Source organism: Podarcis melisellensis (genome assembly GCF_964234715.1).
Source record: "Podarcis melisellensis genome assembly, chromosome: 18".
Classification (NCBI taxonomy): Eukaryota; Metazoa; Chordata; class Lepidosauria; order Squamata; family Lacertidae; genus Podarcis; species Podarcis melisellensis.
Window position 1 is genome coordinate 2,319,889 of NC_138536.1, and position 24,475 is coordinate 2,344,363.

Below are 24,475 nucleotides of genomic sequence, written 5' to 3' on the forward strand. Positions count from 1 at the left end.
ACTGGTGTTATATGGTCTCAGCAGCCGCTCCCAGTCCCCAGTCTAGCTGCCTCATTCAGGTCACCTTCAAAGGCAGCCCCACAGAGAGCGCATGGCAGTAGTCCAAGAGGGAGATAACCAGAGCATGCACCATTCTGGAGAGACAGTCTGTGGGCAGGGAGGGTACCATATGGATATTGAAACACAATAAAACACCAGACATTAAAAACTTCCCTAAACAGGGCCGCCTTCAGATGTCTTCTAAAAGTCAGATAGTTGTTTATTTCCTTGACATCCGGCGGGAGGGCGCCACCACCGAGAAGGCCCTCTGCCTGGTTCCCTGCAACCTCGCTTCTCTAAATTCTTATTATTATTATCTCCTCACCCCCAAGTTTCCAGCCGCACATCGAGGACTGCGTGAAGCAGATGGGGGACATTCTGAGTCAGGTGAAGGGCACAGGCAACGTGCCGGCCAGCGCTTGCAGCAGCGTCGCCCAAGACGCCGACAACGTCTTGCAGCCCATCATGGACCTCCTTGATAGCAAGTGAGTGGCAATGCCATAGATGCTGAGGTCTAGGACCACAGGTTCAGTCTATGGCGGCATGCGTGTGGCTTTTGTTTTGTTTTTTAATAATAATAATTTTTATTGGTTTTTACAGATGTTTTCTTGCACGACAACATACCGTATTTTTCGCTCTATAAGACGCACCAGACCACAAGACGCACCTAGTTTTTGGAGGAGGAAAACAAGAAAAAAATATTCTGAATCTCAGAAGCCAGAACAGCAAGAGGGATCTCTGCGCAGCGAAAGCAGCAATCCCTCTTGCTGTTCTGGCTTCTGGGATAGCTGCGCAGCCTGCATTCGCTCCATAAGACGCACAAACATTACTTTTTAGAAGGGAAAAAGTGAGTCTTACAAAGCAAAAAATACGGTACTTTGCACAGATAAAACATTTGGCTTAAATAAGGCTGTGACTCCCCTCCTCCCCACAAATGGTTTTCAAATTTAATCTCAATATCCTGCATTTTCCGATATTTCTCATCCCTGTTAAATTATATCCTCATAAAATTACTTGATGAACTGCGTTTAGTAATAAATGATGATTTCATCCTTTTGAAACTTCTCACAACCCGACTAGGGATGTTAACTGTTTACAGTTGTCTTTTGAATGGAACATGAATTTCTTCCAGTCTTTCTGGAACGCCTGGTCCTGGTGGTTCTCTCTCTCTCTCTCTCTCTCTCTCTCTCTCTCTCTCTCTCTCTCACACACACACACACACACACACACACACACAAATACACATACACACAAAGCACACACACTCAAACACACACACACTCAAATACACATACAAGCACACACTCAACCACCACACACAACACACACACACACACAAAGAAACAAATACACGCTCGCTGCCTCAGATTCCCCCCCCCCTCCTTCCCCGCTCTGGCCCTGAGTGACGCTCACCTGCTTCCCCCTGGCGGTCTTCTTCTCTCTCAGCCTGACCCTCTTTGCCAAGATCTGCGAGAAGACCGTCCTCAAGCGAGTGCTGAAGGAGCTGTGGAAACTCGTCATGAACACCATGGAGAAGACCATTGTGCTTCCGCCCCTCACGGACCAGACGGTGAGTGCCAAACCACGTCTGCGACAAGATGGGCCAACCCCCTCTTCCCCCACGCCCCAAGGGCACCAACACCCTCCCCAAAACTCTGGGAGTGTGGGCAACCTGGGGGGTGTAGGAACCCAACGTGGAAGTGTCCCAGCTGGGCCTTCATAAAAATGTAGACCGGTTGCACGCTTGGCTTTTATCTTGAAATAAGCAGCTTCCCTCCTTGTTTTCTTTTAATGAAAGTCGGTTCCCAGCTCCCGCAACTGCTAAGATGTCCTTAAAAACCCCCAGTCTGGGGAGGTGTGGGGTCCAGCTCACCATAGAGACTTCTCCCACCCTCAGAAGATAAATGGAACTATATGAAAGGAGATCCAGATTCATTCAAATCCGGATTCAGGATGTAGGATTCAGCTTCCCTCGGGGCAGAAAGTTCACCTGTATCCCTTCAGATGTTGCTGGACTCGAACTCACAGCTTTCTTGCCCCTTGGCTGTGCTGGGAGTTTGGGTCCAGCAATGTCTGGAGGGGTGCCCACCATCCCCGATCTAAGGAGAGGGCTTCCCGTCTGAGTCTAAGGCAGTGGTTCTCAACTTGTGGGTCCCCAGAGCTCAGAGATGATGGGAGTTGTAGTCTGACAACATCTGGGGACCCGCAGGTGGAGAACCGCTGAGCTAAGAGGACAGAGGGGAAGCTCTTCCATAGAGTCTGCATAAGCCAGGCTTCCTCAACCTCGGCCCTCCAGATGTTTCGAGACTACAATTCCCATCATCCCTGACCTGCTAGCAAGGGATCGTGGGAGTTGTAGGCCCAAAACATCTGGTTGAGGAAGTCTGGTGTAAGCTGAGCTTAAGGCAGCCTTTCTCAACCTGTGGGTCCCCAGATGTTGTTGGACTACAACTCCCATCACCCCTAGCTAGCAAGGCCAGAGCTCAGGGACGATGGGAGTTGTAGTCCAACAACATCTGGGGACCCACAGGTTGAGAACCGCTGGCCTAAGGAGAGGCATTCCTCTCTCAATCTAAGGTGGGCATGTCCAAAGTCCATTTCGGGGGCCTAATCCGGCCCCCCGGTCCATTTAATCTGGCCCCCGTGGCAGTATACGTCCTGGGAGAGGCAGTCCTTTCTCCATCTAAGGAGAGGTGTTCATGTCTCAGTCTAAGAAGCATTCTTCCCCATCTCCCATGCAGTATGGAAATCTACCTCCTTAGAACTTACCGTATTTTCTGCTCCATAGGACGTACATTTTTCCTCCCCCCCCCCAAACTAGCTGCGTCTTATCATCTGGTGCGTCCTATAGAGCGAAAAATACGGTAGTTGGGGGAACTGCAGTCCTCTGGATAGACTCCAACTCCCATCATCCTTCCTGGGAGGTTGCCAGGAGCTGGAGTTCAACAATTTTGGAGAACTGCCCTGGGTGTTGATTAGATGTCAGGGGGGGAGCTTGCAAACTCTCCAGAAATCCACCAGCTCTGTGGATCGACCAGGAATGGGTGAACGGAACTCCGTTTTCCCATTGGTCAGAGAACTTTCCCATCGGATCCCACGATTACCGTATTTTTCCCTCTATAAGACGCACCTAGTTTTTGGAGGAGGAAAACAAGAAAAAAAAAATATTCTGAATCTCAGAAGCCAGAACAGCAAGAGGGATCGCTGCGCAGCGAAAGCAGCAATCCCTCTTGCTGTTCTGGCTTCTGGGATAGCTGCGCAGCCTGCATTCGCTCCATGAGACGCACACACATTTCCCCTTACTTTTTAGGAGGGAAAAAGCGAGTCTTATAGAGCAAAAAATACGGTAAATTTCAGGTGGGATGTGGACTAACCCCCGTATCTTTGGGGACAGTCTCTTTAGCCCCCGTATTTGTAGGGTACGCTTCGATTAATAGTGAAGGTGTTCAGAGGGGCTTGCCTATCCGACTCCCCAATAATTTGCTGGCTGGGAAGGAATCCTGTTTTTCAGTGTTATTTGGGGGGCGGATTCGAGTGTCACTGGGGGACTTGCAGCCGTGTCTGACTCCTACGAAACTCACTCTTACCCAAATCTTGCGATGCAGTAAAACAAAACAAAAAAGCTTTATGTAAAGGGGTGGCGCTGTGGGTTAAACCCCAGAGCCTAGGACTTGCCAATCAGAAGGTCGGCGGTTCGAATCCCCGCAATGACGGGGTGAGCTCCCGTTGCTCGGTCCCTGCTCCTGCCAACCTAGCAGTTCGAAAGCACACCAGTGCAAGTAGATAAATAGGTACCGCTCCGGCGGGAAGGGAAACGGCGTTTCCGTGCGCTGCTCTGGTTCGCCAGAAGCGGCTTAGTCCTGCTGGCCACATGACCCGGAAGCTGTATGCCTGCTCCCTCGGCCAGTAAAGCGAGATGAGCGCCGCAACCCCAGGGTCAGTCACGACTGGACCTAATGGTCAGGGGTCCCTTTACCCTTTAAAGGGGAAATATACATATTTGGGGAAATTAGCTAACAATTGGGGGGGGCTATATTAGAGGAAATCGCTTGCAAAAAAAAAATGCTTGCACGAGACAGGATGTGCACAATACAAGATTTTGCTCTGGGTTGTTTTTTTAAAATTAAATTGCAAGTTGGTGCAGGGATAGCATTTATGCTTGGGGATATCAGGAACTGAGAGGCAGACCTAAGACCGCCTTGAGTTTCGTGGTGCAAGAAACGGGGGTTAGTTAACATCATGCAACTATTTGTTTAGCCGACGCTTTTATAAGGAGGCTGCCATCTCTCGAGGAGCAGAGGGGAAGGAGAAATTTGGTTTGGCTTCTTGCCCTGCCAGACAAATCTAGAAATATCTTTCTGCCACTTCTTGAAACAGTCCATCTTGTCCACAATTTGCAGAGTTTGAAACAAAAACAACATTCTAGGCAATACATTCATTTTTATAGCTGCAATTCGACCCATCAAGGAAAGCTTCAAATTTGACCAAATTTCTAAATCTTTTTTCACTTCCGTCCAACATTTTTCATAATTATCTTTAAATAAGTTCCCATTTTTAGCCGTCATGCTAATCCCCAGGTATTTCATTTTTTTAACCACAGTCAGCCCTGTCTCATTCTGAAACCTCTCTCTTTCAATCGGTGTTAAATTTTTCTCTAAGACCTTAGTTTTTAACTTGTTCAATTTAAAACCTGCCACTTGACCAAATTCTTGAATTAGTTCTAGAATCCTTTTAGTACTAGATTCTGGCTCCTATAAACGTCAATACTAAGTCATCTGCAAATGCTCTCAATTTGTACTGTTTGGCTCCGACCTGTATAACCAACTGGTCCCTTCTAATCATGTTCAGCAGGACCTCCAGGACCGATATAAAAAGCAATGGGGTTTCCAAAATGGTACTCTGGCAGAAACGCAACTGCAGCTCAAAATCTGTATATACATTAATTTTGCAAGGCTGTTCCCCAGTCAGGAAATCTGGACAAGAATGCAAATTGTGGGGAGAAGTGTGTGTGGGAAAATGCATATATTAGTGGGACGGAGTACTGTATTAAGGGGAACTGATTTGCAAAAACAAAAAGTGCTTTTTAATTGGGGGCAGGGAATTGCATACAGAAATGTATGCTAGGATAAATTGACAACATGGACATTCATGTGTTGTTGTTTTTAAGTCACAAACTGGTGCAGAAATGGGAGATAGCTCAGTCAGTAGTGAATGAGGCTCCTGGTTTCAAGCTTGCACTAGATCAGTGTTTTTCGACCTTTTTTGGGCAAAGGCACACTTGTTTCATGAAAAAAATCACGAGGCACACCACCATTAGAAAATGTTACAAAAATGTAACTCTGTGCCTATATTGACTATATATAAAGTAATTCTCTTGAATAGGAATCAAATAAACACAAAGAAAGTATTTTATAATTACTTTATTATGAAATAGTAAGTAAACAGAAATATGAAAAATTATAAAATACTTTATTTTCAAATCTTTTGAATTTTTCAATTTTTCCCACGGCACACCAGGCAACATCTTGCGGCACACTAGTGTGCCGCGGAACAGTGGTTGAAAAACACTGCGCTAGATGACCCTTGGGGTCTCTTCCAGCTCTGCCATTCTGAGTTTCTGCGAGCGCTGGAAGCCCTGAATCCAACAAGGCTGGACACTGGGAGATTCAGGACAGATAAAGAAAGCCTGCGGAACTCTCTGCCACAGGAAGCAGTGGCAACCACCAACTCAGATGGCTTTAAAAAAGGTTATGGGGTGGGGAAAATAATTGAGGAAACTGCTATGAATGGCTACTTAACCACAAAGGGTGGCGCTGTGGGTTAAACCACAGAGCCTAGGGCTTGCTGATCAGAAGGTCGGCGGTTCGAATCCCTGCGACAGGATGAGCTCCCGTTGCTCAGTCCCTGCTCCTGCCAACCTAGCAGTTCGAAAGCACGTCAAAGTGCAAGTAGATAAATAGGTACCACTCCGGCGGGAAGGTAAACGGCGTTTCCGTGCGCTGCTCTGGTTCGCCAGAAGCGGCTTAGTCCTGCTGGCCACATGACCCGGAAGCTGTACGCCGGCTCCCTCGGCCAGTAAAGTGAGATGAGCGCCGCAACCCCAGAGTCGGCCACGACTGGACCTAATGGTCAGGGGCCCTTTTACCTTTTAACCACGATCCCAGTTGCTGGAAACCACAGGAGGCGAGAGTTGTTTTCGCACCGAGATCCCACAGGAATCTGGTCGGCCACTGTGAGGGCAGGATCCGGACTCAATGGGCCACTGGCCTCATCCAGCAGCTCTCTTATGGTTTTTATGAGCAATGGTTTTCCGGGAGAAGGAGACCAGTCCGGGTTAAAGGGGGATGCGGCGATTCCAAGACTGAAACAATGGAGGAAAAACCCGAATCATATTATAATTTTAGAATATCTAACTGTGAAGCAGGTGGCGCTGTGGGCCTCTTGGGCTTGCTGATCAGAAGGTTGGCGGTTCAAATCCCCGCAATGACGGAGTGAGCTCCCATTGCTCGGTCCCTGCTCCTGCCAACCTAGCAGTTCGAAAGCATGTCAAAGTGCAAGTAGATAAATAGGTACCACTCCGGCGGGAAGGTAAACAGCGTTTCTGTGCACTGCTCTGGTTCGCCAGAAGTGGCTTAGTCCTGCTGGCCACATGACCCAGAAGCTGGACGCCGGCTCTCTCGGCCAGTAAAGTGAGATGAGCGCCGCAACCCTAGAGTCGGTCACGACTGGACCTAATAGTCAGGGGTCCCTTTACCTTTAAGTGTGAAGAGACATAGAATGAAAGGGTTTAAGGTCAGTGAGAAGGAGGAAGGTTGGTTTGAGAAGATATTGAATTATTTGGGCAGGTTTGAACAATTTGGGGCAATTAAAGTGTTAAAAGTTAAATAAACTTTGTGGAGGGAGGAGTGTTAAGGTGTACATAGGGTTGATTTGAACATGATATTATTGAATATGTATATCATTGAATAAGTATAGTCTTGAATATGTATACCCAACGTATCAGCCGCCTGGGGGGCTTTCACCGTTTATATTTTGGTTGTTGGTAAAAAATAAAATTTAAAAAAAGAGTCTCACCCTTATTAGGGTACAGAATCAGACTGATTCCCCCCAAAAAACCCCTTCAATAGGATCCACCAGATCTCTTCATTTTCACAACAGCAAGGAAATAAATTAATTAAAAAGGCAGAGTGAAACGGGCATAGCTGACAGATCTGATAGCGTTTGACTTTTCCCTTTTCCTTTTAAAGTTATGATGCATTTGGAAATAAAACCTGCAATGATTTTGGGGTGTGTGGTTTTGTTCAAACTGACTCGCCTTGCTTTTGTCTAACACTGAATTGCGGGTGGAAAAACTGCAGCCTTCACGGTCTGGAGGGGGGTGTTTCTCAAAGGGGCAGGGGTTCGGGGCTTGGGGGTACACCTAAAAATATTAGGGGGCGCAGGCTGAATTCTGCACCCACAGAAACCCCGCGCCCCGAGGGCGCCCCGTGGCCGTGCGTCCTGGAGGCGTTGCGCTGCGCTGCGCTTCCTCTTTTGTGTGGGGTTGCCGCGGCGTTGTGTGTTGGTTTGGGGTTGCGGGTTGGGTTTGCGTCGGACCTGAGGCTCATTCTCACGTGACGGCTGTTCTTTCTGATTGCTCCCCTCACCTGGGCAGATGATTGTAAGTACGGCAGGTGAAAGCCCTGTCTGTCTTTCGTTTGTCTCTATCTGTCCTTGTGCCTTGCGTCTAGTTCCCCCACCCCAAACCCAAACCCCTCCCGAGTAATTTGAGCTGGTTTTTCTGTCGTTTTGTGGTGGCTGGCTACTTTCTCCAATGTGCCTCTATCTCCTCCCTGCTCCCGACCCTTCCCCAAAACGCCTTTGTTCTGTGAACCCCTCAAAACCCTTCCCTCTTGTCGCTGAGCTGCTTTGCGCCAGCTGTCGCGTCTGGGTGGAAACTTTCTCCCTGTCCCAGGTGTTACAGACGCTTCAGGTTACAGACGCTTCAGGTTACAGACTCCGCTAACCCAGGAATAGTACCTCGGGTTAAGAACTTTGCTTCAGGATGAGAACAGAAATCGTGCGGCGGTAGCCGGAGGCCCCATTAACTAAAGTGGAGCTTCAGGTTAAGAACAGTTTCAGGTTAAGAACGGACCTCCGGAACGAATAAAGTTCTTAACCAGAGGTACCACTGTACCTGGTCTTCCTCCTGAGAAAGGGGGAAAGATAATAATAATAATAATAATAATAATAATAATAATAATAATAATAATAATTTATTTACACCCCGCCCATCTGGCTGGGTTTCCCCAGCCACTCTGGGCGGCTTCCAACAGAACACTAAAATACAATAACCTATTAAACATTAAAAGCTTCCCTAAACAGGGCTGCCTTCAGATGTCTTCTAAAAGTTTGGTAGTTCTTTTTCTCTTTGACATCTGGTGGGAGGGTGTTCCACAGGGCGGGCGCCACCACCGAGAAGGCCCTCTGCCTGGTTCCCTGTAACTTGGCTTCTCGCAGTGAGGGAATCGCCAGAAGGCCCTCGGAGCTGGACCTCAGTGTCTGGGCTGAATGATGGGAGTGGAGACGCTCCTTCAGGTATCCATTTGCATAACCTGTGATCCGTTTCAGAGGTGGGGTTGGTAAGTCTTATTCCCTTAACTGGGAATGTTGAGGATAGTAGGAGAGGATATATTGATTAAATATTATCCTTCCTCACTCGTGCTAGCAAAGCATATTCCCTTGTATATAGCAGGAAAGGAAACTAGCTGATGGATTCGTTTAGACCAGGAGTCAGCAAACTTTTTCAGCAGGGGGCCGGTCCACTGTCCCTCAGACCTTGTGGGGGGGGGGGGCGGACTATATTTTGAAAATAAATAAACAAATTCCTATGCCCCACAAATAACCCAAAGATGCATTTTAAACAAAAGCACTCATTCTACTCATGTAAAAACACGCTGATTCCCAGACCGTCCACAGGCCGGATTTAGAAGGCGATTGGGCCGGATCCGGCCCCCGGGCCTTAGTTTGCCTACCCATGTCTTAAGAGGTAGCGTTCTCCTAATGCAAGAAAGAGGTTGACTAAACAGCAGAATGTATAAGAGAGGGTGAAATCAGATAAAACAGAACCTTATGTAATTTGGGTTAAAGACCTCAACGCTGGGTGAAGGGAACCAGTCCCTAGTTCTGTTGAACTGGAATAGAATTGTTGAGTAACAAATGTAACTGTCTGTATGGAAGGGAAAAGATTAAACATTAGACATTAAATTTTTCCTGATACAGGGTTGCCTTCAGATGTCTTCTAAAAGTCAGATAGTTGTTTATCTCCTTGACATCTGATGGGAGGGCCTTCCACAGGGCGGGCGCCACCACTGAGAAGGCCCTCTGCCTGGTTCCCTGTAACCTCACTTCTCACAGGGAGGGAACCACCAGAAGTCCCTCAGAGCTGGACCTCAGTGTCTGGTCTGGACAATGGGGGTGGAGACGCTCCTTCAGGTATACTGGGCTGTTTAGGGCTTTTAAGGGGAGCACCAACACTTTGAATGGTACTTTCCCTCCCTATAAAAATTCAAACATTAAAAACTTCCCTAAACAGGGCTGCCTTCAGATGTCTTCTAAAAGTCAGATCGTTGTTTATCTCCTTGACGTCTGATGGGAGGGCATTCCACAGGGCGGGCACCACCACCGAGAAGGCCCTCTGCCTGGTCCCTCACTTCTCACAGGGAGGGAACCACCAGAAGGCCCTCGGGAGATGGACCCCGGTGTCTGGGGTGGAGACGCTCCTTCAGGTCTACTGGGCCATTTAGGGCTTCCAAGGTCAGCCCCAACCCTTTGAATTGTGCTCAGAAAGGTACTGGGAGTCTTTGGGGAGGGAGAACAATGTCATGTCTGGCCTTGCTGCTCCCTGGAGAGAGCCTTGAGATGACAGTTCGTCCGTCCGTCTGTCCTTCCTTCCACCCTCCTGCCCTCCCTTCGCTAGACTTCCTCGCTCGCCCTTTCCCCTTCCGCATTGATCGATTTGTGATATTGATTGTCTCTGCAGGGTACTCTCTTGAGAAAGCATGGCAAAGGGACCGAGAAGGTAATTATCGACCTTTCCTGCTCCTTGAGTGTGTTGTCCGTGGCAGGAGGTCCAAGCGAGAAATCCTTTCCTGGCCCAAAGAGCTCGGGTGCGCAACCCGCTGCGTCCCTCCAGATCTTGCCGGACTCCTTGACCTTTGGAGATGGAGTCCAACAACATCTAAGCACATTCCCCTATCCCTGCTCTTAAGAAGAGGCATTCCCTGCTCTCCTGGAGAGATGGAGACGATTCCTCTTTTTGGAAAGGGGTTCCTCTTCCTTCGGGTCAAGGGGTGGATTGTTCATATTGGGTTGCCAGATTCCAGCTCTCCCCAGCATTAAACCCAGGCTACCAGGGTTGGTACAAGGGACGCGGGTGGCGCTGTGGGTTAAACCACAGAGCCTAGGACTTGCCGATCGGAAGGTCGGCGGTTCGAATCCCCGCAATGACGGGGTGAGCTCCCGTTGCTCGGTCCCTGCTCCTGCCAACCTAGCAGTTCGAAAGCACCTCAAAGTGCAAGTAGATAAATAGGTAGCTCTCCGGCGGGAAGGTAAACGGCGTTTCCGTGCGCTGCTCTGGTTCGCCAGAAGCTGCTTAGTCTTGTGGGCCACATGACCCGGAAGCTGTATGCCGGCTCCCTTGGCCAGTAAAGCGAGATGAGCGCCGCAACCCCAGAGTCGGCCACGACTAGACCTAATGGTCAGGGTCCCATTACCTTTACCTTTACCAGGGCTGGTGGGCATTCAGCACCACATATTTCCCTATCCCGGTCTGAGAGGGACAGAGGAAATGGCAGAAGATCGGGAGAGGCTGGGTTGTGGTGCTTGTGTCGTGGAGGTGTGTGTGTGTCGTCGTGTGTCGTCCCCGTCTGGTGGCCAGAGGTGTCCGAAGATTTGTGTGGCATGGATTTTGGTTGTGTGTGCGTGGCATGCAGGTCTGGCGAGTGAGAGGTGCGTCTCTCGGCACAGGTAGCTCCCTGCTCCAAGACCAGCGTTGACTTGACCATTACAGCTAGACCCCTGCCCCAAGACATCTACAATCTCTACTTTTGACAGAGGAGAGAGGGCAGAGACTGAGAGCACTGCTATTTCCAAGGAGTTGATATGGTTGAACCATGAACCAGGGCCAGATTCAAGCCTTCCAGGGGCCTTATTCCAATGGTCCGCAGGGCATAAATGAAGCAATATACTCTGAAAGAATTAATGGGAATTACTTAGGCGCCATCTAGACATTAAATTAAATTACGATATATCAGTGAGCATGACCAGGGTACTGAGAGAGATACACGCTGCTCTTTATATACCATACCCAACAGCTTAATTACCACAACTTAAAAGCACCTGCAGAGACGCGGGTGGCGCTGTGGGTTAAACCACAGAGCCTAGGGCTTGCCAATCAGAAGGTCAACGGTTCGAATCCTCACGATGGGGTGAGCTCCCGTTGCTCGGTCCCTGCTCCTGCCAACCTAGCCGTTCGAAAGCATGTCAAAGTGCAAGTAGATAAGTAGATACCACTCCGGTGGGAAGGTAAATGGCGTTTCCATGCGCTGCTCTGGTTCGCCAGAAGCGGCTTAGTCCTGCTGGCCACATAACCCGGAAGCTGTACGCCGGCTCCCTCGGCCAATAAAGCGAGATGAGCACTGCAACCCCAGAGTCGGCCACGACTGGACCTAATGGTCAGGGGTCCCTTTACCTTTACTAACAGCACCTGCTATATGGCTTCATAGCTGTAAAACTAGATCATGTTATTTGCTCTGGCCCTTAGAGACATACACATCTTGTGAAACAATAATGAACCTAAAATTTGAAGAAACCATTCAACAGCAGTGGCGTAGCGTGGGTTGTCAGCACCCGGGGCAAGGCAAGTAATTTGTGCCCCCTAACCCGTGGATTTTAGCAGGGGGCAGAGAGCTGCGAGTGCGAGCGCGCCGCCCCCAGATGTTGCGCCTGGTGCGGCCAGCCCCCCTGCACCCCCCACGCTACGCCACTGTTCAACAGGTTTATCTATTTATGTATGCGTTTGCCTGGTACATTTCACATCTTAGACCTTATAATTTTCATAACACTAGCAAGGGGTGGCCAGGCTGGGGTCCGAAGACAGACTTCTGGGGTAGAGAAGGGAGTTTGTGCGTTTGGGTCCTTGCCCCGCAAAACTCGCCTTGTGCCGGGGACAGAACCTGGCCGATCGATCAATCCATCACCGATCAATCAACACAATTGAAGGCCTGTCGAAATGGAATCTGAGTCACGGCCGGGAGGGAGGGAAGGCAATGTCTGTGTGGGGCAGCGTTCTACTTTGCTGAAAGCATATAAATGTTATGGAAATGTGTTTGTTGAAAGTATATAAAAACCCTGCTGTTCTTTTCTGCAGAGCAGGGCAAAGGCTCCCAGTCACACCGAAGTAAGGATACTCCGTTTAATTCTTAACCCTGCTTCCGTCTTCCTCCTGCCCCATGTCTGCCCCCCTGCCCCCCGCCTGTGGTCTTTTGACTCCGTGGTTGTCGTATCCATCTGTCCTCCTCTCTTTCCCCGGGTGTCGCTAACTGGATTTACCTGGCTGCTGTGTTTTTTTGGAAAAAATATATCCTGTGCTAAAGTTATGTCTGCTGATCTCTGTTTTTTAAGTGACCCTCCCTGGTGGTGATGGGGTGGGGGCTAGGGGGAAATAACCCCTTATTTTCCTTCTCGGTCTGTTTCTCAGCTTGCTTTGCCTTCCTGTCTGCATGTATGTATGGGCAGAGTGTTGTGGGAAATCAAGGTTGGCAGTTGTTAACGGAGAAATCTGAGGGCTCCCTTGGGCGAAAAACCAAGGACACCAGCCAGGAATACCAGAGCAAAACAGCAGCCAGTCAGCTTGGTCTTTATTGAAGACGGTCGCGACAGGACTCCCACCTGCCACCAGGTGGAACAAGATGAAAGCCCCGAACAAAAGAGAACCCAAACTTTTATTAGCTGCTAATCCCCATGTTAGGGACGCGGGTGGTGCTGTGGGTAAAACCTCAGCGCCTAGGGCTTGCCGATCGCATGGTCGGTGGTTCGAATCCCCGCGGCGGCGTGAGCTCCCGTCTTTCAGGCCCAGCTCCTGCCCACTTAGCAGTTCGAAAGCACGTCAAAGTGCAAGTAGATAAATAGGTACCGCTTTCTAGCGGGAAGGTAAACGGCATTTCCGTGTGCTGCGCTGGTGCCGGCTAGCCAGAGCAGCTTCGTCACGCTGGCCACGTGACCCGGAGGTGTCTCCGGACAGCGCTGGCCCCCGGCCTCTTAAGCGAGATGGGCGCACAACCCTAGAGTCGGACACGACTGGCCCGTACGGGCGGGGGTACCTTTACCTTTAATCCCCATGTTACAGGCCCCAAAATACATCACTCATACATCATGAAAGGGAAGGTCTGGTGGCCGTAATCTGAGCATCCTGGACCCTGCCCCATGGTTCCCCTTGCCCTCCACCAAACACCCATCAAGTGGAACAAAAGAGATATTTCCATCTCCCTGTTTCCCAGCCGAGTTCATCCCACCCTTTTGTCTTCATCTGGGTTTATTTCTGGAATGGCTACCTGTCTGGCCCTCAGGTATCAGGAGGCCTGGGATTATCACTCAGGCAGAGGGGCTGCTGAGGAGCTGAGCTCACAGGTCTAGAGGAATTTCTGAAGTTTCCCCAGTGAGCCAGTACAGAGATACATTGATCAGTGAATTCTGACATTTGGTATCGTGCAGCAGTTGGGGACACAGATGGCGCTGTGGGTTAAAGCCTCAGCGCCTAGGACTTGCCGATCGAAAGGTCGGCGGTTCGAATCCCTGCTGCGGGGTGCGCTCCCGTTGCTCGGTCCCAGCGCCTGCCAACCTAGCAGTTCGAAAGCACCTCCGGGTGCAAGTAGATAAATAGGGACCGCTAACTAGCGGGAAGGTAAATGGCGTTTCCGTGTGCAGCTCTGGCTCGCCAGAGCAGCGATGTCACGCTGGCCACGTGACCCGGAAGTGTCTCCGGACAGCGCTGGCCCCTGGCCTCTTAAGTGAGATGGGCGCACAACCCCAGAGTCTGTCAAGACTGGCCCGTACGGGCAGGGGTACCTTTACCTTTACCTTATCGTGCAGCAGAGGCTCTTTGAATAGATAGGAAGAAACTGTGATGAAGTGTTTTGTGGGGACAAATCACAAAAGTCACAAAGGTGATTGTGCTGGTTTTGGCAGTGGGCTGCATGTGCATGATATCTGCTGGAGGGGCAAACCACCTCCCAACCTATGCATAAATCCCTGCAACACATTCCTAAGACTCCGGGGTGTGTTCTGCCTGACAAGGAAAAATCCTGGGGTGTGGATTTACTCCGCTGCCCAGCTAGTTGGGGTGCCAATCCCCTCGGGTCTCTGTGGCCAAGTGAAAGAAGCAAAACAGTGAGTTTAAAAAAACAACAGTTGAAAGGGTACATTATACAAACAAATCTGCACTCGACGAACGAAAGGTTATCTGTTTTCTGACATGATTGAGGACCGCAGAGCCAGAGACAAAGAGGTCTGGAGAGATAAAAATCGAGATATGGAAATATAATGAGAGGTGCAAAATCCCACCCTGCACCGCCGCGCTCCCCCCCCCCCAGGTTGTCCAGAGTTGTCAACCTTTTTTGGGGCGCGTGCTCTGGGCGGACTTCTCTATGGCCCTACGCCAATCTCAGGCAGGCAGGAGGACAGAGCCAGCCACCCGCCTCAGCGCTTCGCTGGCTTGCTTGCCCCCGGACTCACGGCAGAGAGTCACCCGCAGCAGAAGACCCCACCACGGCACTCCAACGGGCGGGCCGTTCCCCAGACTCCAACTCTGGGCCCTGGACTCTCGGCCTGGCATCCCTGAGAGCCCGGCGACCGGGCGCCCCGTGCCCCTAACGCCTATGGTTAAGACGGCCCTGGATATATGCTGTCCTTGATTGCCTCCTACTTCCTATTGTGTGGCTAAATTCACACCTTGTGCTGGTCCCAAGGCGAGGTCTGAGTCCAGTCCGAGGTCGAGGGTGCGGTATGGAGGCTGTCCGTCAAAGCTGAAGCTGGTCCAAGGCAGGGAGTCGGGTGAGGTCAGGAGCTCCGGCAGGACAGCGTTCAGGCAGGAACAGGCTACCAACCATGTTGCTCCCGCAACCTGGGACTGGGGCTGGGCGGCTTTTATCTGCCCTGAGGCATAGGGCGGCCCCGGTCCACAGGTGACTCGCCTCTCCTGGCCTGGAGGCGAGCCCTCCTCCTGCGGGAACTTAGTTCCCTCCACCTCTCTGTCCTGAGCCTCTAGCTCAGGAGAGGCTGGAGGGTTACCGGACCCAGAGGCAACCTCAGCTTCCCCTGACGGGGCTGAGAGTGGAGCACCTGCAGGCAATGGGTCCTCCATCACCTCAGGAGCCAGAGCAGACTCACCTGAGGACCCAGCACAGGTGAGGACCCTTCAGGCTCAGGCCCCAGCCCCGGCTCAGCTGGTTCTGGAGGCGGGGACTCCTGTGCAGGCTGGGATTCCTCAGGTTCAGCCTCCGAGTCCGAATCCCAGGCCGTCACACACCTTCTGGAGGTGCAAGGAGTACGTGACCTTATGCTTAAGGGATTATGGAGGCAGGGGAAACCTGCCCCCCCCCCCTTTTCCAGAGGAGCTGTTAGCCATCGGAACCAAGGAAATCCGTCAAACCGTTGAATTTCGTCAATTATTTGATGGTGTATTGGCTAGAGTACCATGCATGGGATCTGCTTATCGCTGCAATTTTATAGGCTGCTTTTCTGAGCCTCTTTGCCGTTGGGTATATATGGTGCCCATGTCAATGGTCGTTGTCCTGGCCTTAGTTTGAGGCTGCGGTGGGATGTCATTTATCGGTACCTTAAATGAAGTGAGGTGGTGACTACATCATTACATGAGCACTGTTCCACAGCATTTGATATTTTCCTTTACATACATTCATTCGAAATAAGATGGGTTTATGAAGCAATTCTATATCCACCCAAAGAATTCTATGAAACAGTAGTCAGTATCCGGAATCGCTGTTCAGTGTTGGACATCATATTTGCTGAATACACAAAGCTTCACAGCTTGTCTTCCACTGTACGAAATCTGGTACCTCGCTTCATTTAAAGGTTTTCAGAGGCTTTGAGATGAAAGATTTCGTTTTGGACTTGTTACGGTTTGAAGGAATTCTATAAAAGATTGTCTGTTGCGTATGTACGTGGTCATCGTGTTGCCTAGACATTGAGGACGTTGGGAATGGACGGACAAGTCCCAGGCCCCTGTGGGGCAGCGTGAAGGGGCACCTCTCTTTGGGGCAGCTCAGAGACCGGCAGGCGCCCAGAAGACCCCCAAGGAGAGGGGAGAGGAGGCCGAGGGAACGCTCCACAAGGGAGGGGGTTCGAAAAAGGGTGAGGGGCTGCCAGCTCTTCAGGGAAGGGGGGATATAACTGGGCTCCTGAGCCCCACAGGGGTGCGGCAGAAAAATGTAGTTCTGTGGACTGTGTTGTAAACGAAAAATGCCCTTTTCCCTTATGGGGTATCCAAGAGCCCATATAGAGTCCTTACGCAGGTTCCCTATTGGTAGGAGAAAATAACAGAGGCCAACCAGAGAATATTGAGAAGCAAAGCAGCTAGTAAGCCTGATCTTTATTGATCTGTTGCAACAGGGTGCTCCCCACACATGCAGGAGAAGGAGGAGCCCAGAACAATGGCGGGCAAGGTGTGATATTGACTTTTGAAATTGCCACCCTGTAGATCAAGACCAGGGACGCGGGTGGCACTGTGGGCTAAACCACAGAGCCTAGGTCGGTGGTTCGAATCCCCGCGACAGGCTGAGCTCCCGTTGCTCGGTCCCTGCTCCTGCCAACCTAGCAGTTCGAAAGCATGTCAAGGTGCAAGTAGATAAATAGGTACCGCTCCGGTGGGAAGGTAAACGGCATTTCCGTGCGCTGCTCTGGTTCGCCAGAAGCGGCTTAGTTAGGGGGCCACATGACCCGGAAGCTGTACACTGGCTCCCTCGGTCAGTAAAGCGAGATGAGCACTGCAACCCCAGAGTCGGCCACGACTGGACCTAATGGTCAGGGGTCCCTTTACCTCTAGATCAAGACCACCCCCAGAAACATCATACATACATCACAGAAGGGGTGTAACCTAAGACCACCCCCAGATACATCATAGCTACGTCACAGAAAAGGCGGTCTAAAACAGAAATTTGAATGTTGTTTTTCTCCTGTCCTTGTTTATCTCCTGTCTGGCAGGTTACTTGACTGGATTTCCTGCGTAGGGTAGTCTTTTCTAATGATAAATACTTAGTTCCTGGGCCAGGTCACAGGCTGACACCCTCTTCAAACACAGACATACCCTTAAGACAGGGTTTGTGAAGGAAAAGACAATGTGGAGGCTTTTCCATTTTGACCTTGCAGAGAAAACATTTGGTCAGTTTGGGAATCAAAAATGGTTCCGGGTCGGTCTTCCTGTGCTGATCTATGTACGTGCTTGTTTGGTACACTTATGAACATTACCGTATATCTAAGACCTCAAAATTCCTATCACAACCCAAAAAGGTTGAAAACCTCTGGCGTATGCAATCTATAAACCAATCTGTCTGGATCCTGACCCTCTATTTGGGGTATTGGGCGCCTGGTATTCTGCCTCCCGGTATTTTGTCACGCTTGGGAGTGACCGGCCCCAAAACGCCAGGGCCAGGGCTTTGCAAATTAAAGGACGGATCTTGTTTAGGTGTGTAGGGTCAGAATTGCTTTGTTGCGCCTTCCCTTTGAAATGGGTAGGTGGAAAAATTCCGGGCGCGATGCTCTTGGGAAGCAAAGCTTCGTGGGTGAAACCTCGCCTGAATTTCTTAGCACCGAATGGGAAAGGATAGCTGAGGTTCGGGATAAGTTTCAGCAGAAACATAGCTACCTTTTATCTTTCTGTTATTTTTTTTCTTCCCTTTCTTCTTTCCATCCCTCCTTTTGCCCTCCCTCCTCCCAGGGCACGCAGATGATCTTCAACGCAGCCAAGGAACTGGGGCAGCTTTCAAAACTCAAGGTGAGAAACGCGGGATTTTGGGGTCCGCAGAATTCAAGGAGCTGCGTTGCAGAGGACGGCGGTCGTTTGTGTTTCTTGGGCCTGGTTGGGCGCAAAGCGGGGAGCCGGACATTAGGTGGCGCCAGAGCCAACGACAGGCAGAGAATTAGCTAGTTCTAGACTGGCCTCCATCTTCTTCCCTTCTGAGTCCGACAACGGAAAACGGGGAGGAGGGAGACAGCGGATTGACCTCCAAAACTCCCTGGGTGCCATCGCAAGGGCTCCTATATTTCAAGAAGTAAAAAATCTGGGCAATTTGCCAATTCACCCCCAAAACTCTCCCTGGGTGGCAACGCAAGGGCTGGCATATTTCAAGAAGTAAAAAATCCGGGCGATTTGCCGATTCTCCCCCAAAATTCTCCCTGGGTGCCAATTCCGTCGTCGGAATCCCAAACGGGGAAATCTGGGCGTAGGGCAAACGTAACACAGGTTATGAGATGGCAAAGGGGGCTTCAAAATGGGGGTTCCCTGGGGGGGTGCATTGTCCCCACCTGAAAAAGGAAACCTGTACATCGTTGGAAGAGGGCGGACATGACTTGTTCTTCGTCCCACGCAGGACCACATGGTGCGTGAGGAAGCCAAGAGTTTGACGCCCAAGCAGTGCGCCGTGGTGGAGCTGGCCCTGGACACTATCAAGGTGAGAGCATTGAATCCTAGAATTGTCGAGCGGGGGGGGCCTCCAGCGGTCATCTAGCCTAACCCTCTTCAAAGCGGGGGGTGTTCCAGACTGCCTCGCCCCGCTATGTCTTGAGAGCAGGTTGTCCGGATCAGCATGGGCGAAATCCTGCTGTTATTGGGTTGCTGTTCTTGTTTTGTATCTTTATTTTATTTTATTTTATTTTTGTATAATGATTATTATTAGTTTTCATTTACAGTGGCCCAATAAAAGCCTCATTGTCAATACAATTAATTGCTCAGATTATATTATTTTGTTGGGCATGCTAGAACGGATGATTGGATAATTGTATCTTTAACTTTTAGATCCTATTGCGATTTATGTGGGAGGGGTCCGGTTTGGCTGCGTCGTTTTATTTATTCTCGATGGCTTTAAACTTTACGGGTGCTATCGTTTAAAAAGAAAAAAACCATGTTGTGCGTATGCTAAAGAGGACTAGGAACTTAGTTCGACAGGCTAGACACACTTGCTTGTGGGGAAAGCCTCATTGAGTTGAATTGGGCTGAAATGAGGCTGCATTTTAACGTTGTATTTTAATCTTGGTTTTTAAGTTGTATTTCAATCAATTGTTTTATATCTGGTGTTAGCCGCCCTGAGCCCGGTCTTGGCTGGGGAGAGTGGGGTATAAATAAATTTTATTATTATTATTATTATTATTATTATTATTATTATTTGAATGATTCTGCGGCAGCCTTTGGCTATGTGCAATAAAACTGACCACCGTATTTATCGCTCTATAAGACACACCAGACCACAAGACGCACCTAGTTTTTGGAGGAGGAAAACAAGAAAAAATATATTCTGAATCTCAGAAGCCAGAACAGCAAGAGGGATCGCTGCGCGAAAGCGGCAATCCCTCTTGCTGTTCTGGCTTCTGGGATAGCTGCGCAGCCTGCATTCGCCCCATAAGATGCACACACGTTTCCCCTTACTTTTTAGGAGGGAAAAAGTGAGTCTTATGGAACAAAAAATACGGTATGTGATTAGTCCTCATGGCAGCTTGCGGTTGTCGTTGCCGCTGTTATCGTCTCAGCCGGCACGTTGCAAATGTGATGGTCTGTCCGCAGCTCTGTGGGTTTGCGGCGTTGACCGGACCACCGCTGATATCCTCTCCTATCCCAACCCTCTCCCCTGTCTCCTCCCCGATTTAGCAATACTTCCACGCAGGAGGCGTCGGCCTAAAGAAAACCTTCTTGGAGAAGAGCCCGGACCTTCAGTCTCTGCGTTACGCCCTCTCTCTTTACACGCAAGCCACGGACCTGCTCATCAAAACCTTCGTGCAGACACAGTCCTCTCAAGGTAAGCTCCGCTGGCGAAGAAGCTTCTGCGGTTCCTCGGATCCCGGATTCCCCGAGGAGACCCATTTGGAATCTAGACAATTAAAAAAAAAAAAAAAAACCCTGCGAAAACGCTTTAAAAAAAAATATTCGAAAAATATATTGAATTTGCCGTCAGCTCGCCACCGCCACCTAGTGTCCTGTTTGTATAGTGCACTTAAAATGTTAATGTTTGAGTCTCTGGAGTCGCTGCTCTCGTGGAGCTCTCTGGTTTAGCAGGCTGTGCGGAAACTCCATAGCCAGGTGCAGTCTATCTTTATGGCACCAGCCTAGGACTTGCCGATCGGAAGGTCGGCGGTTCGAATCTCTGTGACGGGGTGAGCTCCCGTTGCTCGGTCCCTGCTCCTGCCAACCTAGTAGTTCAAAAGCACATCAAAGTGCAAGTAGATAAATAGGTACCGCTCCGGCGGGAAGGTCAACGGCGTTTCCGTTCACTGCTCTGGTTCGCCAGAAGCAGCTTAGTCCTGCTGGCCACATGACCCGGAAGCTGTACGCCAGCTCCATTGGCGAATAAAGGGAGATGAGCGCCGCAACCCCAGAGTCGGCCATGACTGGACCTAATGGTCAGGGGTCCCTTTACCTTTACCTTTAGGTCCAAACCACAGAGCCTAGGACTTGCCGATCAGAAGGTTTGTGGTTCGAATCCCCGCGACGGGGTGAGCTCCCGTTGCTCAATCCCTGCTCCGTTAAAGGTAAAGGTCAGGGGTCCCTTTACCTTTAAACCAAAAAGAGAGGCCAGTTTCTTGCGGGTTCTTGAAGTTGTCCAGAGGGGCAGGGGCCCCTTTCCCATCAACCGGGGCCGCCGGCTGTGCCGAAGGCTAAAGATATTTAATATTCCGCATTTTGAAGCGTACGAGCTGACTCCTTTTGAGATAAATCATTGCCCGGACCCATGCAAATATTGTTCAAGCGTGGCCCGCAGAATATACCCGTTTTATAGAGTTCGGAGGAAGCCTCCTAGATTATATTGCAATTTCACTATCCGCACATAAGTTTGTTAGGGTTGTTTGAAGCGGACCATAGTATTGCAAGCGATCACCTGCCCTTAAGAATGGTGCTCTTGGGTCCACGACTTAACAACCCTTCCTTAGAAACTCAATTTATCTCCAGACGCAAACTTAGGCATAAAGGTAAAGGTAAAGGGACCCCTGACCATTAGGTCCCATCGTGGCCGACCCTGGGGTTGTGGCGCTCATCTCGCTTTATTGGCCAAGGGAGCCGGCGTACAGCTTCCGGGTCGTGTGGCCAGCAGGACTAAGCCGCTTCTGGTGAAACAGAGCAGCGCACGGAAACGCTGTTTACCTTCCTGCTGGAGTGGTACCTATTTATCTACTTGTGCTGGTGTGCTTTCAAACTGCTAGGTGGGCAGGAGCAGGGACCGAGCAACGGGAGCTCACCCCGTCATTGTGGAGATTCGAACCGCTGACCTTCTGATCAGCAAGCCCTAGGCTCTGTGGTTTAACCCACAGTGCCACCCGCGTCCCAAACTTAGGCATAACCGCAGCCAACAGAATTAAATGGACCCCATTACTTAATTTAGCATTAACTCGCTTTCTTTGTACAGATGATTTAAACTAGGCTATCTAAGCTGGTATTTTTTTCAGATACTTCCGCTGCTGAGGCCATGAAGTCATTTAAGACTGATAGGCTGCAAGACCACTTAAGAATTGAGATTAAAAACAGTGGCTCAAAAAGCCGAATGGGATCTACCAGCTGGTTTGACAAAGAGAGCAAACAGGCTAAAAAACACCCAAAGGGAGTATTGTTCAGGTTTCTACCGGCAGAGCTCTTTAAAATAAAAACAGGATACATCAGAAAAATACGTTCAAAATATCCATACAGCTATCTAGCCCTCCTGACCATTCCCCTCTCCCCGCTAGAGTTATTGAACTTGGTGATTGTTGTAACGTTATATTCTGAATTCTCCAGCTACGACTCGAGTCAGTGTATGAATCTACAGGAGCTGATCTATCTCTTCTCTCTTTTTTCTCTTGCCTTTTTCCATTCCTCCCTTCGCACATTTTCCCTCTCTTGCTTCTACTGTGAACCATCTTGTGTGTTTTTTTTCTTTCTCTTTGCCTCCTCCTCTCTCCAACTTCTTCTCTTCCCTTTTCCTTCCTTATCTCCTCTTCCAACCGTTTGTCTTTCCTTCTCTCGGTCTTCTTTTCTGTTCCTTCTCTTTCTTGTCCTTTCTTCCTATTTTTTGTTCTCTTCTAACCTTTTCTCCTGTTGTCCCGTCACCTTCTTTTTCTCAAACTTCATTTCTGCCTTTGTTCTTTTCCTTCTCTTCCTACTTTCTTCTTACGCATTCTTTCTACCACTGTGTCCCTTTTTACCCTTCTTTCTTTCATTCTTTCTCTCCACCTTCCTTTCTCTTCTTTTGAATTTTTCTTCCCTTCTTTCTATCTGATTTTCTATCCTTCTTATACTGTATTTTCCTTCCTTCTTTTCTTCCTTGCTTCTTACTGCTTTTCTATTCCTTCCTTATATTTTCTTTCCTTCCTTCCTTCCTTCCTTCCTTCCTTCCTTCCTTCCGCTTTTCTATTCCTTTCCTTCCTTCTTATATTTTCCTTCCTTCTTTCTGCTTTTCTATTCCTTTCTTTCCTTCTTATATTTATTTTCCTTCCTTCCTTCTTTCTGCTTTTCTATTCCTTCCATATATTTTCCTTCCTTCCTTCCTTCCTTCCTTCTGCTTTTCTATTCCTTTCCATCCTTTCTTATATTTTCCTTCCTTCCTTCTTACTGCTTTTCTATTCCTTTCCTTCCTTCTTATATTTATTTTCCTTCCTTCCTTCTTTCTGCTTTTCTATTCCTTCCATATATTTTCCTTCCTTCCTTCCTTCCTTCCTTCCTTCCTTCCTTCCTTCCTTCCTTCCTTCCTTCCTTCCTTCCTTCCTCTTTTCTATTCCTTTCCTTCCTTCTTATATTTTCCTTCCTTCCTTCTTACTGCTTTTCTATTCCTTTCTTTCCTTCTTATATTTATTTTCCTTCCTTCCCTCCTTTCTGCTTTTCTATTCTTTTCCTTCCTTCTTATATTTTCCTTCTTTCCATCTGCTTTTCTCTTCCTTCCTTTCTTATATTTTCTCCCCACCTTCTCTTCTCCAATTACCTTTCCCCCTCCTCCTTTCTACCTGCCTTACTTTTCTCTCCCTCCTTATCCTTTCTGCATTTTCTTCTGCACTGACCTCATCTCTACCTTCTTTCCTTCCCTTCCCCCCTCTTCCTTTCTCTCACCCTTCCTTTTAACCTCCTCTTCCTTTACTTCCCTCCTTGACATTTCTTTATCTCCCAACTTTACCTTTTCTCATCCTTAGTCCATGGTGGAAAAGGTGTTAGGTTTACTCTTAGTGAAGAAATATATCCTGAGAAGGGTACGTCTCGAACTCTCCTCCCAACCGCCTCCTCTCCTTCTTGGATTGCACCCATCCTGGACTCCCTCCACTCACCCCCCCTTTTCCCGCCACCCTGACCAGGGCTAGAAAAAGCCCCCAAACTTTCACCCTCTGCAGACCCGGAAGGGAAAGGGACATGCAAGCCGAAAATTGCTCCCCATTTTCCTCTCTGCCTCGCTTTTGACTAGCTCTGCTCAGGGGGTCTTCCATCACCCTCCACAACGTTATGCACTGAATGCATCAGAATGAGACCCTGCCTTCCTTGCACAAGCAAGCACTCAGACAGAGGAAACCAGGCAGGGGGAAAGGGGCAGCTTTTGGGGTTTGCACCATCCTCCCGTGCTTGCCTTTTGGAAATGACCTGTTTGTTTCCAGCTTCGGTTCCTGGATCGAGAGGTCGAGTCTCCGCATGCGACTCTGGAGTTGGCACGATGCCCGTGCGAGTGGGCAATTGTGCGTGCGTGTGTGTGTGTGTTGCCCCAGCCTTCCCAAACCTTCCTTCTGCATGAAATGGGCAATGGCTAAAGATCCAGGACTATATCCCAGGCAGGGGTGGAGAAAGGTTTTTCGGCATTCCCTCCTAGGCTGTGCATTTTCCCTCGTACGACGGTTGCCGCCTGTCCTCTATTCCCCGGACATGTCCTCTTTTCCAGCATTAAATTTTCCGCCCAGGCGGATTTTCAAAACTTGGCAAAACATCTGTTCACAGTTGGATTCCTGAAGGCAGACTTACCGTATTTTTCGCTCTGTAAGACGCACCAGACCACAAGACGCACCTAGTTTTTGGAGGAGGAAAACAAGGAAAAAAATATTCTGAATCTCAGAAGCCAGAACAGCATGAGGGATCGCTGCGCAGCGAAAGCAGCAATCCCTCTGGCTGTTCTGGCTTCTGGGACAGCTGCACAGCCTGCATTCGCTCCATAACACACACACACATTTCCCCTTA

General features: G+C 49.4%; 1 protein-coding gene across 2 annotated transcripts in view; it reads left to right on the forward strand.

The window, feature by feature from the left end:
* Window positions 1-24,475, forward strand: part of LOC309360683 (protein unc-13 homolog A) — a 132,335-nt gene that overhangs the window by 99,349 nt on the left and 8,511 nt on the right. For both annotated transcript variants that reach the window (XM_081895408.1, XM_081895407.1), the window contains 5 exons: window positions 372-524; window positions 1,486-1,609; window positions 18,029-18,085; window positions 18,681-18,761; window positions 19,952-20,099. In XM_081895408.1, the coding sequence (XP_081751534.1) occupies window positions 372-524; window positions 1,486-1,609; window positions 18,029-18,085; window positions 18,681-18,761; window positions 19,952-20,099 (563 nt within the window). The remainder of the gene's footprint in view (window positions 1-371; window positions 525-1,485; window positions 1,610-18,028; window positions 18,086-18,680; window positions 18,762-19,951; window positions 20,100-24,475) is intronic.